This window comes from Bos taurus, chromosome 7 (assembly GCF_002263795.3).
Source record: "Bos taurus isolate L1 Dominette 01449 registration number 42190680 breed Hereford chromosome 7, ARS-UCD2.0, whole genome shotgun sequence".
Lineage (NCBI taxonomy): Eukaryota > Metazoa > Chordata > Mammalia > Artiodactyla > Bovidae > Bos > Bos taurus.
Genome location: NC_037334.1, coordinates 38,726,037 through 38,746,041, shown reverse-complemented (window position 1 = coordinate 38,746,041; position 20,005 = coordinate 38,726,037). Strand labels below are relative to the sequence as shown.

Below are 20,005 nucleotides of genomic sequence, written 5' to 3'. Positions count from 1 at the left end.
AAACACCCCTTAAGGAAATTCTAGTTAAGTAAAGGTTAGCTTCAAAAATACTGATTTATATGGGTCAACTTGTCTGCAAAATTCTATAGCTGCAGCCACATACTGCTCCAGAGGGTAGAACACAGCTGCTAATAGACTGTATATAAATTCTAAAACATTTAATTCAAACAGAGAGCAGATACTCAGGCAACAGAGATCTACATTGGCCTAAGAAACAAAAAAGATAAAGTTACCTTTTTTGTATGTCCCGTCGACTCCTTTGCCCATCTTATCCTTGCTGCTCACATCCCCCTCCATGTAAGGAAAGACTCGGGCCTGGTGAGTCCACAGATAGTCATTAGACCCAAAGAAGAGCACAGGGAACTCGCCTACATCATGTCTCATCTTGTCAATATTGGAAGGTACAGCTCGAGGATGGCAGATCTCAGCTGGCCACCACCTGGAAAATGTAAAAACAAGGAAGAAAACCTCTAGAAGGTTGCAAGGCACTAAAAAGAATCCTACTTTGGAGAGAGGAATAAAGAATAGCAATGTCTCCCTAACCTACATTAATGTCTGACCCAGGGCATCCTTACAATATAACTAGAGAAGAAACAAGCAGTATGTGCCAAAAGCCTGGAGAGGCCGCCCTCACGCACATGCTCACAGACCCAAACATATGCCCTCAGATTGCTGTTCTACGTCAAGGAATGTATAATAGGAAGTAATTAGAGACATGGACAAAACTTTACGACTATAGTGTTCACTGAGGAATCTGAAAAAATGAAAATCTGTAAACAATTTAAATATTCAACATTAAGGGAATGATGGAAGTTGCTGTGGGACACTATACAACAAAATATAAATTGGCCTTTAAAGAGGGCAACTTTGAAAAATTACTAGAAGTATACAAAAATGGAACTCCCCAAATAATACCCCACCCCCATCAGCTTGGCAAAGCAAGCATATAAATTACAACAACAACCTTTAGGAAGACAATGCTATTCTACTGTGAGAATGCGGTAAATAAACTCCCGTGCATATATACCAAGAAACACAGACAAAATGTTTATAGTTCAAACATGAGAATACATAAATAAATAAATACACCACACTGCATATAAACATAAAGGAACACTCTGGAAGAGTGAAATACAAATGAACCGAGCACTGCACTAACCATAATATCTAAGGAGCAAAAGAAGAAATAAAAAAACATGCTGCAAGAAAATACAGCAACAATTCCTTTATATAAAGGACTAAAACATATAGAATCAAACACACATATGGTAAATGTATACAGTCAGGCAAAGAAAAAACACAAAATGCAGTACTGCAGTTACTTCTAGGGATGGGGAGAGAAGACTCAGATAGGGGCAGAGAGGGAACCTCAAAGGTGCTATTTTTTTAAACTGGGAGGTACACACACAAGTATTTCTTTAAAATCATGCATGTTATTATATTTTTTGTGCACTCAACATCATGTGAAATTCCGGGCTGGATGACTCACAAGCTGGAATCAAGAGAGCTGGGAGAAAAATCAACAACCTCAGATATGCAGATGATAGCACCTTAATGGCAGAAAACGAAGAGGAACTAAAGAGCCTCTTAATGTGGGTGAAAGAGGAGACTGAAAAAGCTGGCTTAAAACTCAACATTCAAAAAAGATCATAGCATCCGGTCCCATCACTTCATGGCAAACAGATGGGGAAAAAGTGGAAACTGTGACAAATTTTCTTGGGCTCCAAAAGACTGCAGCCACAAAATTAAGAAACACTTGTTCCTTGGAAGAAAAGCTATGACAAATCTAGATAGCTATTAAAAAGCAGAGACATCACTTTGCCAGCAAGTCCATATAGTCAAAGCTATGGTTTTTTCAGTAGTCATGTACAGATATAAGAGTTGAACCATTAGAAGGCTGAGCACTGAAGAATTAATGCTTTCAAACTGTGGTGCTGGAGAAGACTCTCGAGAGTCCTATGGACTGCAAGGAGATCAAACCAGTCAACCCTAAAGGAAATCAACTCTGAATATTCACTGAAGGACTGATTGATACTGAAGCTTCAAAACTTTGGCCACTTGATGCAAAGAGCCAATTCACTTGAAAAGACCATGATGCTGGGAAAGATTGAAGGTAGGAGGAGAAGGGGATGACAGAGGATGAGATGGTTGGATGGCATCACCAACTCGATGGACATGAGTCTGAGCAAACTAGGAGATAGGGAAGGACAGGGAAGCCAGGCGTACTGCAGTTCATGGGGTCACAAAGAGCTGGACATGACTTAGTGACCAAACATCAACAATATGCAATACAAGTAATTTTAAAAAGAAAAAGCAACACATACAACTGGGTACAAATAACAATAGGTCAGTTATCTTGAAGGTGCATGTATTGGTGTGTCTGAAAGTAAATATGCCAAAATGTTAGCGATGCATCTTCATTGTTTGTGATATTATGGGTTTGTTTTCATTAATAAAGCTTCTACAGATGATATATAGTTTAGTATATAGTTTTTTTCTTTTATGATGGAAAGTTAATGGGGGAGTGGGTAAACCTTCTTTAATTAGGCCATTTATTTAAAAAGTTAAACACAAGAAACACAGGCTGGTGAAAGAACTGTCAGTCTCCTTCATGCTTACTCACCTGTATCTTCCAACTTTTACCCAGACAATTTCTCTGTAATGTGGCTTTTTGCCTGCCTTACAGTCATTGCAATACCAGTTTCCTTCAGGGATATCAATGTTCAGGCATTCACGATGAAAAGCAGCAGGGCAAGAATCACAACACAGAAGGCTGCCTCCTGTGGGAATCAAAAAATCTGGCACTCAGAATCACAAGGCTGCATACAAGGACCCAGCTGAAATAGGTTTTGCTCAGTTCCTAACCAATTATCCTGCAGCCCAGGGCTTGGTAATTTAATTAGTTATTTACAAAGACTTTTACATAAGAGTATTCCCTCTCCAATGTACTTGAACCATACCCCTGGGGATCTGTTAAGAGTCACAGCAAATCATGAGATCTTACTGGCAAAATTAGGTTAGGGCAATGAGGGCAGAAGTAAATCCCTAAAAGTCATGTATGTACACAACCCGCCTCCCCTCCAACTTCTTCCTCTTCATTAAAAGACAACACATTATAAATAAATATCAATGATACACAATGACCAGAGTATAAAGAGCACAAGCTTTAAGTGATATCAGATTTGAACTCTAAGACATATCAGTCTGGGGAATTCACTTTCCTTGCTGAACTTTAACTTCTTCAATGGTAAAGTATTTTCTGCAATGAACACTAAATAATCATACCTATCTGAGAACTAAATAAGAAAATTAATTGCCCCACAGTGCCTGGCACATTAGTAGTCTCTATAAGGTCAGTTCTTTCTCTTTTTTTTAAATTACTTTTTAATCATTTTTTGTTGGGTTCTCTCCTAACACCTTAAGGGCCCTTTGCAGAATAAACTTTATAAATGCATAAAATTAATACAAGAACATAGAATAAAATGAACAGAATGTTAGAACAAGACATTAGAATTATATACAGTCCTCTGTAACACACAAATAAGATCTAGCAGTAGTAATGACTGGACACAAGGTTTCAAGATATCTATAATAATATCTGATTTTTACTGGTGACAGAAATCACATGTACTACTGTGATTTTTTGCCTGAACTTCAGTTAGACATGAGATCTCCCCTTTCCTGCTAAGTTTTCAGATACCAGATTAATTATATACATTGCAACGAGAATGAATTTTCACTTCTTAAAAGATTTTTACTCAAAATGACTCAGTTTACATATCTGAATGTGAAACATCATGGTTACAGATAAAGAATTTCAGGTAAAGAGATTTCACGTATACGTAATATGATAAATGCCTTATTTATCTCATGCCAGAAACTAGCATGTTCAAACACGATAGACTCAAACATGTAATTGCAAGTTTCATCCTGAAGAGATAATGAAGGACAAAGCCATAAGCAAGGTATACATGTGCATCTTCCTGGTTTAACTGTGCTTCTTTTCCCACGTAAAAATCTATGAAAAACTTACTTTTGTGACACCATCCTCAAATGATTTCTACTGGGCCTTTCCTTTTCTCAATAAAACAAGTTTTGGGGCATTTGTTTTGTTGCGTCCAGAAATGTGCTTTTAAGACCCAACTCTGGCTTCAACTAGAGAAAATCTCCTGTTTTGTACACTGGAGTTCAGATTCAGAATAAGGCTTCATTTCATAAGAGGTTCTGTTGCTACAAAACAAGTTTCCAGAACTTGTTTATTTAACACATATAGGCTGTACTCTATGCTCTCAAAAGTCATATTTGGCTATCCTTGTACATTTTATGGAGAGGGCAATGGCACCCCACTCCAGTACTCTTGCCTGGAAAATCCCATGGACGGAGGAGCCTGGTGGGCTGCAGTTCATGGGGCTGCTAAGAGTCAGATATGACTGAGCGACTTCACTTTCACTTTTCACTTTCATGCACTGGAGAAGGAAATGGCAATCCACTCCAGTGTTCTTGCCTGGAGAATCCCAGGGACGGGGGAGCCTGGTGGGCTGCCGTCTATGCAGTTGCACAGAGTCGGACACGACTGAAGTGACTTAGCAGTAGCAGTAGTAGTGCATTTTATAGATGGTATAAACAGTCAGCACAAGACATAGAGTCACATGAGTTTAACCACCCCAATAATGGAATACCCTCTAGAAAATTCCTCTCTATGCTTATGTATCTGCTGAGTCAAAATTTAATAACATGCTAATTACATGGCCTTTGTAAAACAGAAAAAAAAATCCACCTTTTATTCACCTGATATTCATGACAACTACAAAATATATACAATAAGGCATTTGAATTAGGGCTTCAAAGAAGGCATGGGAAAAAAAGTCTGGATTGAAGAATAACCAGTGATGAAAGGCCAAGGGTGGGAAGCACAACAGTTTTGCTGGGAAGGACGTAATGGGATGAGCTAAGGGAGGATATGAAAAGAAACTGACAGGATTACTCTGGGTGATGAATGGGAGACAAGCAGGAGGATCTGTCTGGTGGGAGTAAAGGAAACACATAGGAAAAAGAGAGGAAGAAAAGAAGGAAAATCACATGAACCATCTTAAGAAACCAAAAGATGAAAAGATGGTATTTGGTGCAATAAGGTAAAAGAAAATGAAGTGTAAATAGATTCTTGAATCCTAGTAATAGATTACTTTCTAATTTATGATTTACCATATTATTACCCTAACACTGATAACCACCTTCAGTTTTCTCCTACACATGGACAAAAAAAAAATGACTTAAGACTACTCTTTCCTTGTCTTGTAACAGCAGGATAATCTTAGATACTCAGGCCTTTTAATAAAACAGTTTGCCAATTACATGGCCTTGGTAGAAAAATCTTCCAGGAACATGTTATAATCTTGAAAAATAAGGAGATTCCCAGCGAACTTTTGTTGATATGGGCTAAAAATAGTATTAATTCATTAAAAAGTAACAATGAACCTATTATGTTAACATTAAGTAACACTTTAATGGATAACTTGGTGATTGTGAATAGTGCTGCTATGAATATTGGGATGCATGTATCTTTTCAAATTAGAGTTTTCATCTTTTTTTGGACACATGCCCAGGAGTGGGACTGCTGGATCATATGATTAACTCTATTTTTCGTTTCATAAGGAACGTGCTTCAGAAGATAAAGACTCTGCCTGCAATGCTAGGAGACCCGGGTTTGATCACTGGGTCAGGAAGATCGATCCCCTGGAAAAAGAAATGGCAACCCATTCCAGTATTCTTGCCTGGAAAAGTCCATGGACAGAGGAGCCTGGTGGGTTACAGTCCATGGGGTAACAAAGAGTCGGACACGACTGAGTAAACATTCTATGCTGTTCTCCATACACCAATTTACATTTCTACCAATAGTGTAAAAGAGTTCCCTTTTCTCCACATTCTCTTCAGCATTTATTATTTGCAGACCTACGATTTTGATCAATGGCCATCATACTTTTTTGCAAATATTTTTTTACTTGAATTTCTTGCAAAATGTGATCTGGTGAAGAAAATCTGGTCTCTCACAAATGAACAGTTAGAGAAAGGGTACTGTAATTCTCCTTCTTTGATACTATACACTAAAACCTCACAGGGTAAACCTTAGTTGGTGTCAACTCTGAAACTATAACAATAAACTTTCAGTACTATTACATTAAAATTCATTGATCTGTCTTGCACTTTGAATGGATCCTTTACATATGCCTGGTTTTTTAACATCATGCATTGTTCCTATGGAAAATATTAGTTAACTGAGTCTGGCAGATCTTCCAAATATTTTTAATACTTATTTCTATTTATTTGGCTGCACAAGGTCTTAGTTGTGGCACACTGGATCATCAATCTTCACTGTGACATGTGAACTCTCAGTTATGGCATGTGGGACCTTGTTCCCTGAAGAGGGATTGAATTTGCGGCCCCTGCACTGAGAGCATGGGACCAACAGACCACCAGGGAAGTCCCAGACCTTCCATATTCTGACCTGTTTCATTACATACTACTAAAATGTCACATTTATTAGTGTCACCGTGATCTCATCAGTAAATACTAGGAAGTCATTAAGCTCAGAGTCAGTAGGTATAGGTTTTCCAAAATTCTAATTTCCACTAAAGAACTCAAATTTTATCATTGGCAACACTTTGTCAGTTGTTTTCCCTTGAATTGACATGCTCATTTTTATCCATTCCAAGAAAATATCTGACAAATATCCAAGAATGAAGAGCCATGGTTTTTCAGTAATTTTTAAGACTAAAAATGGTGTTCCACAAACAAGGCAGGTAGTTCAGATTGCAACTCAATTACATGAATGCTTAACTTTAGATCATGATCAGTATGCAACAGAACTGCTTTATGTATACCTAAAACCACATCTATGTGAGAGTTGATATTTAATAAACTTTACTTACTTTTTGCATCACTGATTCGATGGACGTGAGTTTGAGTGAACTCCGGGAGTTGGTGATGGACAGGGAGGCCTGGTGTGCTGCAATTCATGGGGTCGCAAAGAGTCGGACAAGACTGAGCGACTGAACTGAATTGAACTGAACTGAACTTACTTTTTAAAATCAAAGACATTGTGGGACTTCCCTGGTGGTCCAATGGTTAAGCCTCTGTGGTCCCAATGCAAGGGGCCTGGGTTCGATCCCTGTTCAGTGAACTAGATCCTGCATGCAGAACTAAAGAGCCCGCATACTGCAACTAAGACCCAGTGCAGCCAAATAAGGAAATAAATATTTTTAAAAACTAAATAAATAAAATCAAGGATACTGTTACGTGAAACTTCCATGTTTTTACTGCAAGTGGGTAAGTGACACAGAACACAGTTACTGCTTTTACTTGTACAGTTTAGAACCACCACCTGGATTTGTGTTAAGGTGTTGGTAGTTTTACTATTGGCTATATACCACCAGTGCAAATGTCAACAAAGTAAAAAAGGCAAGTAACATCTAGGAATTATTATGAAAAGAGCTATGATGTCATGAAGGCTTCTGAACGTGTCTCTGGGTCCTCTCCACTTCCCAAGGATTCATGGCTCACATTTTCAGAGCCACTGCTACAGCTACTATGTTTTCTTGGGTACTCATTACTATGCCACAACTTAAGACTGCCATCACACAGAAACCACACTACTTTTGAAACCATCTCATACTACTTATGTAATTAAAAACAGTCTAGTGCTAAAGCTGTTTTATCTCCCCATTTTCATGAAACATGGAAAAGTTTTGGAGCCTGCATTTCAGCCTCTCAGACAGATGTCTACCTTTTCATTCTAAGAGAAAAGACAATCACAAAGCTAACATGTCTAAAACCAAATCCAGCACAATCCTTTGTGCAGTAAAATATCCATAACTACATAAAAATTCCATTTCTACCCGAATGATTGCATTTAATACTCTATTTATTCTATATTAGCACCATAACTTAAGGATGTATTGATGCAAACCCTAGTCATGTTACATAAATCTTAAGAGCAACAACAACAAAGTCCTGATTGACCATTTTCCATCACATAAAGCAGTCATAAAACTTTTTTTGGCTTTAGCACTCTTTAGTATATACAAATTTTTCAAAAGGGATGCTAATTCAAATACAAATGCTGACTCTTAAAAATTAATCCCTCAGAATGTTTGCAACCAGTCAAATTTTCATGCAATTGTATCACCAGTAAGTAGATCTTAAGAAATAGAAAAGTCAAGAAAATTGTTTCCCTCAAATTACTAACCAACAAATTTTAGTCAATTTGAGAAGGAAATAAAAAAACTAGATAAAAGGATGTTGGTACCACCCTCAGCACTAAAAATTAGTAGAGTAATATCCTTAAAAGTTTTAGAAAAAGAACAAGTGGCCAACAATCTTATAGTAGCCCAATGTATGCTTCTAGAACAGAGGTAAAAGTTGAACAGTCTCAAGCAGAGAAACGCAGGCCTCCTGGGTGCTTCTCAGAAGTCTGGCCAACTAAGAGAAAAATTGAAATAAGGAATTCAGAACTATAAGCACCACAGTAAACAGAATGGTGGAGTACTAAATATTCCACTTAATGTAACTAGCAAAAATCAGGCTGTGTTTAAGAAGGAAAATATTGATTCTGCTCTAAATTAGAAGTAAGTATGTTTTAAGTAGGGGATGTAGGGGAGATACAGATAAAGGCATATAACTTATTCTTCCTTCATAGAAAACTTTATAGAAACTAATATATGTTATAGTGAGGAAATATTTAACAGAAGTTCATAAATTCTTTTACTTTCCCCTTATTTATTCCCTTTTAAATATAAAATTGATTTTAAAAAACCACACACAATCACGTAACACCATCTTCTAGAGCTATTTCTATCCAAACTTCTGCCCCTTCTACTTACTTATATGCACCTCTGTCTGGAGTGTTATGACCTAATATTAAGCAATGTTTTTTTCTGATATAGGACTTGGGGCTATTCAGGGTTTTTAAAATTTCTTATTTACTTCCAATTTATTTTTTACTCGCCTCCACCTTTACTGAGATATAATTAACATATAATATTGTGTACATTTAAAATGAACAACATATATGTACTTGATATGTATATATACTGTGAAAAGATTACCACAATAATATGAGGTAACACATTCAATACCTCACGGACTTCCCTGGTGGTGTGGGGTTAAGAATCCACTTGCCAGCGCCAGGGATGCAGGTGTGATCCCTGGTTCAGGAAGATTCCACATGTCGCGGGCCAACTAAGCCCCATGTGCCACAACTACTGAAGCCTGTGTGCTCTCGAGTCTGCACGCTGCAACTGTTGAGCCTGTGCTCCACAACAAGAGAAGCCACTGCACCACAAGAGAGCGCAGCATGCAGCAACAAAGACCCAGCACAGCCAAAAATGAAAAACACCTCAAACAGTTACAATTTTAATCAGTGTGTCTGTGTGAATTTAAGATCTGATTTCCCAGCAACTTTCAAAAATATAGTATCATTAACTATAGTCACACACACACACACAAAAACTATAGTCACAATATTGTACATTATATCCCCTAAATTTATTCATTTGACAACAATCTCAAATTTTCCAAGAATGACTTTGTTTTTCTCTTAATCTTTTTAATTGTTTCAACTGTTTATCATTTTGTTAAAATTAAATCATTATTCAAAATAACAAAAAAAACACTTCTCCCTATTAGGGAACAAAACCACTATACTGTTATCAGTAATTCAGGACATCATTTCCCAATATAGTTTCTAGTGGCAATGGAAGAAAACTATATATTTGTTGCAATTTAACACTGCTAAATTAATCTCTCTTTACACTATCCATACAGCAACAAGTTAAGTCTTACCTTCAGAGCACACAAAACACCAGCTAACATTAACATGCTCATGATTTCGGCAGCCACGCCTAGGGGTAAAGTGATTAGGGCAGATGATGCTATTGGATGCAAGGATCTTTGACCCAGCAGCCAGGCAAAAGTCATTGGCATGGTATGCCACTGGGCAGCGGACACAGCGCATCAGTCGACCTAAAAATACAAGAAGCAGAAAAACCAGGGAGGGACAAAAGAAAAAGAGATTAAGTATAAAGACAATGTGAGTGTAAGTATAAAAGCAATGTTATTCAAGTCTATTTGCTAGCACTGGGAAAATGACACAAACAAATGGAAGCACTACTAGGTCAAGAGATCTTAAACACTCAATTCTCTATGAAAAAGCTGAGATGGAAACCATACAACAAACAGCCTTAAGGAGTCAAAGACACCACAACAGTAAGCAAGCCTGCTTCAGCAAGGATAAGCCGTACTCAAACCGCTGTCCTGACTCTTTGGAAAATGGAATCAGCTGCAGACTAAACAGTGGTGGTACGTGTGTATATGATCAGACTAAAAGACCAGATAGTAGAAACATTAATGGTTGCTTTTGTTGACTTTTACTCTGTGATTCTTTTAGATGAATGAACCTCTCTACCTCAAACCCACTTGAGATATATCTTCTAACGTACTTTACCAACTAAAAACCATTACCAAGTCACCTGAATGCAATCTGCAATAGCAAATGAGAAGGGGAAAGTAGCTGATGGTTAAATTGCAATTTTGGTCAAGAACGTTATGGTATCTACAGGGCCAGGAAATCATCTACAGAAGGTACTGCCAGTCTGCTTAAAAGAAAAGCCAACACTGCTGCATTTTTCCTGCTCAGTCCCCATAGGGAGAAGGGAGGCTCTTTGGGCAAATAAGGATTTAATAGTAGAGACACTATATTTGACTTTCAGTGAAATCAGTAAGAGACCCACTATTACTAAGCAGAAAGAATTTAGACACTTGAGTTTACCTGTGCCCACATATAGTTTGGAAAGCTCAGCTCTCAGCCTAAGTATGACAGACTAAAAAATTTTCAGGATAGGAATTTCCATTTTCAAAAATAAAACCAATCAGCACAAAATAAATTCTGCCCTATATCATGTCCGAATGATATCACATCTGGTAGCCACAGATACAGGGCCCACAGGAGAAGAATACATTTTATTCTAATGGAGGAGGACATCCAGCAGAGGGAACTCCCTACCAGTCCAGTGGTTAGGACACTGCACGTTCAGTACCCAGGGCACACGTTCAATCCCTGGTTGGGAAACTAAGATCCCACAAGCTGCATGGTGCAGTCAAAACATGTAAGATATCCAGCAGAACACCTTTGCAAACTAAATGTCACTTGAGTTCCAAATATTTACTGGGCTTCCCTGGTGGCACAGTGGATAAAAATTCACCTGCCAATGTAAGGGAAAGATTTGATCCCTAGTTCTGGGAAGATTCTAAATGCCAGGGAACAACTAAGCCCACGTTCCACAACTACTGAGGCTGCACTCTGGAGGATACGAGCTGCAACCGCTGAGCCTATGTGCCACAACTACTGACATCCATGCACCTAGAGCCTGGGCTCTGCAACAAGAGAAGCCACTGCAATGAAAAGCCTGTGCACTGAAATGAAGAGCAGACCCTGCTTGTCACAACTAGAGATATCTGTGCAAAGCCAACGAAGACCCAGCACAGCCATAAATATATAAATATTTTAAAGCTACTACGTAATGCCAGGGCTCCAAAAAGCACATGTAAAAATGTGGTGGCTGCTAGACTTGTCTATTATTCTCTGACCTCTCACGGTAGATGCTGGTACGCTAACAAAAGCTAGACGCCATGAAGATAGATAATAGATTCCATCTGGAAACATCCACTGCCAACGAAGCTGAGGTTCTGTAATTAGATTGGCCCACACAAGAAACACATACCTTTAGACGCAGAAACACTGGCTGGATTGGCAGCATGGCAGGTAGTACATATGTGGAGGGAACACCGGAAGCCCTTGTTCTGCATCACGGTGGGTGGGTACTTCTGGACGCACTCTTCATGGTAAAACTTTCCACATAAGGGCAGAAGGCACCTTTTCACATCTTCCCCACTCTGCTTGCATACAAAACAGGTATGTATTCCTAGGAAACAGAAAGAAAACAAATTAATATAAAACACGAGGATTCACTCAATGCTAACCCATTAGGTGGAGAGTTAGTGAGTACACAATTACGCATGAAATTCCAGCATGGGGTGGGGATGGAAGGTTGCCCACACCACAAAGCAACTCTCGGACACCAGCTGGTATCCTGCAGTTCAACTCAATTCTGACACTATCAACTTGGAGGTAGTATCAGATTCCTCAGGTTAAATAAGGGCTCAGTCCTATAAGACTGTCCTCCACATCCACTCTTTCAGACACCAGTTTTAAGACAAGGTTGTCATCTGCACTTCTGACCAACTGGCTATAAATCAAATGCTGGGTTCGATTACCTTGCTCAGGTGGCTCATAGAACTCAGAGAATCATTTTACTTACTAGATCATCAGTTTACTAAAAAAGAATATAATTCAGGAACAGCTAGATAAAAGAAATACACAGAACAAGGTATGGGGAAAGGGCTCAGAGCTTCCAGGCTCTCTCTAGGCATGTCACATTCCCCTAATCTCTATGTGTTCACCAACCCAGAAGCTCTCCAAACCCCATGCTTTTGAGGTTCAATGGAGGCCACATTACTTAGGCATGATTGATTAGATCACAGGCAACTGAGGACTAATCCAACCTCTAGCACTCTCCCCTCCAAAAAAGTCAGGGGGAGATGGATCCCTTTAATCATACGATTGGTTCTCCTGGCAATCAGCTCCCATCCTTTAGGAAGATCCAAAAGTCATCTCATTAACATTAAAAAAAAAAAGGGACAAACATCTTTATAGCTCTCATCACTTAGGAAATTTCAAGTGTTTTAGGACCTCTGTACCAGAAACTGGATAAAGACCAAATATGTATTTATTTAAAATCATAATATCACAGTAAAGAACGTTATAAGACTGGTCAGGATGACAACGTGAACCCACTGAACAATCTTAGTGTTATTATTAAGTAGAAATTTTAATACACACTTGCTGAAGTGATGTAACAGGAAGTATACATCCCCCACAAAGTACTCTTGCCAAAAGAAAGCTGACCTGACCTAACCCAGCCTCCAGATCTAACTACACGTTTCTGGGAAATATGGAGGATAGATGAACAAATTAAAAAGATACATTAAGGATATATCAACCAAATTTAGAATATGGAAAACTTAGCAGACAAAGGTGCTGTTCCAAGAAATAAAGAATACTAAAAATGGGTGAAGGGCCCCTGAAATATGTGCAGGTATTTGGGTCCAGCTATAAGGTTCGTCATGTAGGGGTGACAGGTAAGGTATGGTTTAGCACAGGTGCAACAGGGAAAGCACAGGTGCATACTAAGCACTTAAAATGGGACTAGTCCAAACTGAGATGTGTAGTCAGTGTCAATACACACTGGAGCTTGAAGACCTGGCAAGCAAAAAAGAATGGAAAAAATTTCAGTCATTTCCATATTAACACATTATTGACTGAAGACAATGTAACACCATGGGCATTACCTTCTGCAAAAATTCCCCAGTCAATAATGTGTTAATTATATTTTTTAATATACTGGACTAAATAAAACATATACTTCTCTTGTGGAAAAAAAAATCAGGTGAGGGGAATGATACTGTTGTAGACTAAGAGAAATTCAAGAGATGAATTTTTTTTTTTATCAAAAAATACAATACAGGGACCTTATTTGGATCTCGATTCAAAACACTATATAACAATATATTCAAAGACAAAGTGGGAAAATCTGAAAGTGGGATTGAGTAGCTGAAGACACACAGGAGTTACTGTTTATACTGGATATTATTTAAGTTTAAAAAAAAATATGCTAGTTACATATATTTTGAGTAAAATGAGGCCAAATGTTGTAATTACTGAAGCTAAGTGATGAGTACATTCAATCTTTTATACCTTTATCTTTTATAGTTTTCTCTCTACTTCTGTGTATGTCTGAGGAATTCTGTAATAAAAAATTTAAGACAGAAAAAAAAAATCTACCTCTCTCTGAGAAGCAGCATAATATAAGGGAAACAGCCCAGGTTTGAGAGGCAAGACAGACTTGAACATGAAGCCTGCTTTTGGCACTTGCTGGAAATAGGAACATATTAAAATTACCCACTTAAAATCTTTATAAATAGTGATATCACCCAAATAATAATGATTTTATGAAAAAAATCTTAAATAAGTATTTGAAAAGAAGCTATCTACTTGCCTGATGTTGAATAACTGGCAGCCAATACTGAAGTGGAGTAACCTAAGTTATGGTGTGTTCATCCTACTACAGGAAAACAGGGTGAGCCAAGTAAGAAATGACTCCTTTATGCTTACTCTATTCACCTTTACTTAAACTAGGGTAAAATTTTCTTCATTCAAAAATAATAACCTTGGATTTCCCTATGGTCCAGTGGTTAAGAATGTGCCTGCCAATGCAAGAGACATGGATTCGATCCCTAGTCTGTAAGATTCCACATAATGCAGACCAACTAAGCCCGTGCTCTAGAGCCAGAGAGCTGCAACTGCTGAAGCCCACAAGCCCGAGAGTCCGAGCTCTACAGTAAGAGGAATCATGACAAGGAGAAGCCCATGCACCACACCCAGATGCCCACTCACAGCAACCAGAGAAAGCCTACACGCAGCAACGAAGATCCAGCGCAGCCAATAATAAATAAATAAATAAAACATCTCTCTTACCTCACATAATACATAAAAAACTTAATTCAACATAGACTATAGACCTAAATGTGAAACCTAAAATTATAAAACTTTTCAGAACAAAATCTTTTCAACACTGTGTTTAGCAAGATTTCTTAACCAAAAAAAGAAAAAAGATTTAATCAATTAAAACAAAAATTTCATAAACTAACCTCAACATTAAAGAAAAAACCAAACCCAATTTTAAAAAAGCTTTGAGCATTCTTTCTTCCTCAAGACAGAAAACTAAGCACATAAAAAGATGTGCAATATCATCCATCATGAAATGCACATTAAAACCACAGTGAAATACCACTACTCATCTGTCAAATGGCTAAATTAAAAAGACTGACACTACCAAGTGTTGACGAAGATACGGCAGAATTAAAATTCTCACACATTGCTGATGTGAAGCAAAATGGTACAAGGACTGAATGTTTCTTAAAAAGTAAAGCTGACCATATAAACCACCATTCTGCTCTTAGATAAATATACAACAAAATGCATGCATTCAAAGGATACACAGTTCTTTGTTTAAAATAGCCTGACCTGAGATCTATCCAAAGGTACATCAATAGATGAGTGGATAAACAAACTGCTATATCCAAACAATGGAACACCACTGGCAATAAAAAGGAATGAATTCTCAATACCAACAACAGTGTTGTTGACTCTCAAGATAACTACAACAGAGGGATGGTTTCAAAGGTGTGTACACACACAGACACGAAAAACTTATCAAAATATACACTTTGTGTAGTTTACTATACACCAATTAAACCTCAATAACACTATTTTAAGAAAGAATGAATTACTGATACATACATCAACACACATGAGTCTCATTATGGTGAGCTGGACACAAACTCTAAAAAAACGTAAATCTAATGTGCTATGAACAGAAAGCAGATCACTGTTAACCTGAAATGGATGATGGGGGTGAAGGGGTGAGGTGCAAAAAGACTGACTGGATCTGATCACAAGGAAAGTTTCTGGCATCATGGCAATGTTCTAAATCTTCACTGTGGTCATGGTCGCATGGGTGTATACATTTTATCAAACCTATCAAAACATGTATTTAAAAGAAGCACATTTTATAGTAGGCAAATTGAACTTCAATAAAGATGATTTTTAGCTAGCATATGATCCTGAAATCCCATTCCTGGGCATTATCCAGAGAAAAACAAGGTTCAAAAGGACACATGAACCCCAGTGTTCACTGCAGCACTGTTTACAAGTCGAGATACGGAATCAACCTAAATATCTATAGACAAACAGATAAAGAAGATGTGGTACCTCTATAAAATGGAATATTACTCAACCATTAAAAAAGAATGAAACACTGCCATTTGCAGCAACATGGATGGACCCAGAGACTGTCACACTGAGTAAACTAAGTCAGATAGAGACAAACAAATACAGTATGATAGTGTTTATACACAGAATCTTGAAAAAAATACAAGTGAATTTATTTACACAACAGACTCATAGACTTAAGAGAAAAAAACTTATGGTTACCAGTGGGGTAGGGATAATTAGAGAGTTTGAGATAGACATGTATAGAGTACAATATCTGAAATACATAACCAACAAGGACCTACTGTATAGTATAGGGAGCTCTGCTCAATACTTGTAACCTAAATGGGAAAAGAATTTTAAAAAAATAGATACAAGTGAATCACTGTGCTGTACACCTGAAACTAATACAACATTGTTAGTCAACTACACTCCAATATAAAATGAAAGTTAAAACAAAATTAGAAAAAAAAAAAAAAAAAAAAATCTTTCTAACAAGATAAGGATAACAGAGATATGCACATACCTAAAATTTGTTTCTAAATTTCATTTACAGGGCTAGATGGCACCATATGGCACAAAATGATCAAAAGCCCAACTATGCAGAAGGCAAAATTACCCCACAACTATCTTGTCTTCCAACTTTTGTTCCTATACTGCTGAAAGTGGTGGCAGAAAGATGAAACAACTCAATCTGACATAGCCATCTACTTACAGACACCAGTTAATTCTGTCTCTTATTTTCCACAAGGGCTAGTCTAAACCTATACTCTTTCCTTCAAGTTACAAAGTTACAAAACCTTCCCCACCACTCTCACCATGTCAAGGAAAATGTCTGTCTTCCTCATAATTACACTGTACATTCCTCTTTAATCTTTTCATCTCTTCAAGACTATCCTCTCCTGTCTCTGTGACTGTACTCCATCAATAATTTCCCCTCCTATTATGGAAATTTATTTCCCTACATAATTCTCAACCTTCATTCTACTAAAGATGTTCTTCCTCCTGACCCTAAAACATCCTACCTTCAGCTCCTTTTCTCAATGAAGTTAATTTCTGTAATACACAGTGTACACTGCTACCCATTCATCTTTCAGTCTGGTTCAGTAAGGCACTCTCTCTTGCTTCCAAAAACAGATCTCCTTTTCACTCCAGAACCTCCTTGGTCTATCTGACATGTCTGCCTCTCTACGGATATTCTTTTTTGACTAGTTCCTCAGTAGCCACATTTAAGTGGATATCTCCAGGTACTGTTATTAGCCCTCTTCTCATACTACAGATGCTTTCTATTTGCATGACATCATGCACACCTACAGTTTTAATGACTTATAAGATCTTTATTATCAGCCCTATTTTCATACTGTAACATCTCATAATGCTGAAAAAAGAGCCATCTCTTTAGCACAGCTGTGGGGTCTCATCTAACCACTCCTACTTACTGACCCGATATATATATCTTGTAACTCTCACAAAACAGCTTTCTCATTTTTTTGTTAAACAATTTGTGCACTTTGTTAATTATACATTAATAAAATTGTTTAAGTTCACAAATAATCATGAAGTGAATACATTTCTTACCAGTCAGATCAAGAAACATAAAATATCAGTAACCCAGAAGTCCTCCTCATCACTCCCTATGCCTCACCTCCTCCCTAGAACTCCAAACATACTGAACTATGTTATCTATTCCCCAAATAGTTTACATGTTATTTACTGGACCTTCCATCCTTCTCCTCCACAGACCAATTTCTATTTCTCTCTTTAAGCCAAACTCAGACACCTTCTTCCCTGGCACTATGCATCTTCATCACACAGCACTTTAATGTTCACAACACTGTTTGCATTACGTGATGCTACACATTCATTATTCACTTTGAGTTCTTTGGAGGGCAAAGACCACAGAGCACCTATCTCTGTGTCTGTAGGAATTAGTTAAGTATTACCACAAAAAAAGTGTCTCTAATAAACAATTTTTTCCTAAAAAACTTAAAGCTCAAAACTTCCCTGGAAGAAGACCTATCTACTTTACCTGTGCGACATTCATTGCAGATAAACTTTCCTCTGGGCATTTCAGTTAATCCAAGGCACTCCAAGTGGAAAGCCCCACAGCACTGAGCCTCACATAATAGCAGCTCACCCAGTTTCTCACAGTTCTGTTAGGAAAAAGAAAACAGATCTGTCTATAGAGAAAGGTTTTAAAAATCCCAAGCAGAAAGTCTTCATTAAAGCAAAAATTAAGAAGCAGCTCTGGCAGAAACAAAAAATACCACCATTCATTCAGCTAGTATTTAATTACCTCCTTTATGCCAGGAACAACAAGGTCCTGGCTCCCATCATCCTTACATTCTAAGGATACGAAGATACAAGTAAATGAATAAACAAAAATATCAGAAAATAAGTATCTGGGTAGAATTCAAATAGCAAATTTGGACTAAGTGGTTAGGATTGGCCTCTTAGACTGGCCTCTGAATAAGTCAGCCATGTGATATGAAGAGACCAAAATGACAGAAAGTACAGAAAGCCCACAGATAAGAAAAACCATTGCATGCTTATGAATCACAAAGTCAACATCATTGGACAAAAGCAAACAAAAGTTAGAAGTGGTAGAAATGAGAAAAAGACAAACAAGAGCCTGGCTGTGTGGTCTTATAGATTATTGCACAGAGTTTCAGATTTTATTATAGTTACAAAGGCGTGTCATTATAATGAGAGCTATACCAAGGGAAGGTTGAAGTTAGGTATTTATCTAAGCACAGGTCCCTATGACTACATGAAAAATTAATTGAAGGGGGGAAGCAGAGATAATCAAAGAGGCTACTGCAATCATTCAAGCAAGAAATACTGCCCAGTTGGGTTGGGGTCACAACAGTCCAGAAGGGCTCTGGTTGACATCTGAACAACCCTTGAGATACATCAAGAACCGTATGAGAGAGATCACCTTTCTAAATTAATCTGATCTAAAACAGGGTGTGAATGATGATAGAATCTTAGGAAATAAAAATCTGACTTTGTTGCTTTGAAAACATTTAAAGAGATATTAAAATTCTGGAAATTCCCAATATTTGTTACACCTTTAAATATTTTCCCCCATAGTGATTTTCCACTTGTTTCCCTATAGTAATATCAGCAGAAAAATGCTAAACATGAAAAAAGTCTTATACTTATTTTGTAAGACAAGAAAAAGGGAAAGATGGCTAGGCAAGTCTAACATTTTCAAGAACCGAAAGAAACAGAACAGGTCTTGGCCACCTAACATCAAAGTTTAAATAAGCAAGCAAGGAGAAAAGCTTTGGGAATAAAGGGCTAGAGACAGCCAGGAATTAAAAGGGGAACCGCAAAAGATCCTGAGCCAGTATCACGTTTGGCCCTCCCATCATCTACTATTCATACAAATCCACCTTCATCACTCAAACAGGAAAACTTCAAGTATACTATGTACTGAAGAATAGATTTTTCAAATTAACCATATATTACAGACTAATCCTTTAATTGGGATGACCATGTAATTCATCTTTCCAATTGGGACACCAGAACATGAAAGAAGGTGCTGTCAATAAATAAGTTATACAAGCACAACAGACTGAAACAAAGACTGATCCAAACAAACCAGGACCACAGGGTCATGATACCTTATATTATATGACAATTTTGGTGGGCTTAAGTCTCTGAGGACTAACACCACAAGCAGGACTGAATATAATCAACAAGAGACAAACTGAGTTGAAATTATATTGGCCATAATAATAATATTTTATACCTGGAGTAGTTTTATTTTTTAGAAGTTTCAATTAGGAAAAAAGACACTAATATTTTCAACTTTCTATATGCAAGTTTTAATGCATTTACAAGGGTAAATTAAGACTGTGAAAAGAGAATATATTACCAAAGCATCCATTTAATTGACTCTATTCCCAAGTAAGATAAAGGCATTTGACATTATAGCATCACATTTCACAGAAAAGCAAGACAACATAGCAGTTAAGGCTCAAATCCAGGCAATATGGGTTTGAATCCTAGCTTCACAAAGTGACTACAAGCAAGCTATTTAACACCCAGTGCCTC

At 37.5% G+C, this 20,005-nt stretch overlaps 1 protein-coding gene across 11 annotated transcripts in view; it reads right to left on the bottom strand.

Annotated features, from left to right (window-relative positions):
- Positions 1 to 20,005, bottom strand: part of NSD1 (nuclear receptor binding SET domain protein 1) — a 153,508-nt gene that overhangs the window by 26,261 nt on the left and 107,242 nt on the right. For all 11 annotated transcript variants that reach the window (XM_059888707.1, XM_024995067.2, XM_024995070.2 and 8 more), the window contains 5 exons: positions 17,973 to 18,096; positions 11,775 to 11,975; positions 9,838 to 10,017; positions 2,624 to 2,780; positions 234 to 439 (listed from right to left, as the gene is read on the bottom strand). In XM_059888707.1, coding sequence (XP_059744690.1) covers positions 234 to 439; positions 2,624 to 2,780; positions 9,838 to 10,017; positions 11,775 to 11,975; positions 17,973 to 18,096 — 868 coding nt within the window. The remainder of the gene's footprint in view (positions 1 to 233; positions 440 to 2,623; positions 2,781 to 9,837; positions 10,018 to 11,774; positions 11,976 to 17,972; positions 18,097 to 20,005) is intronic.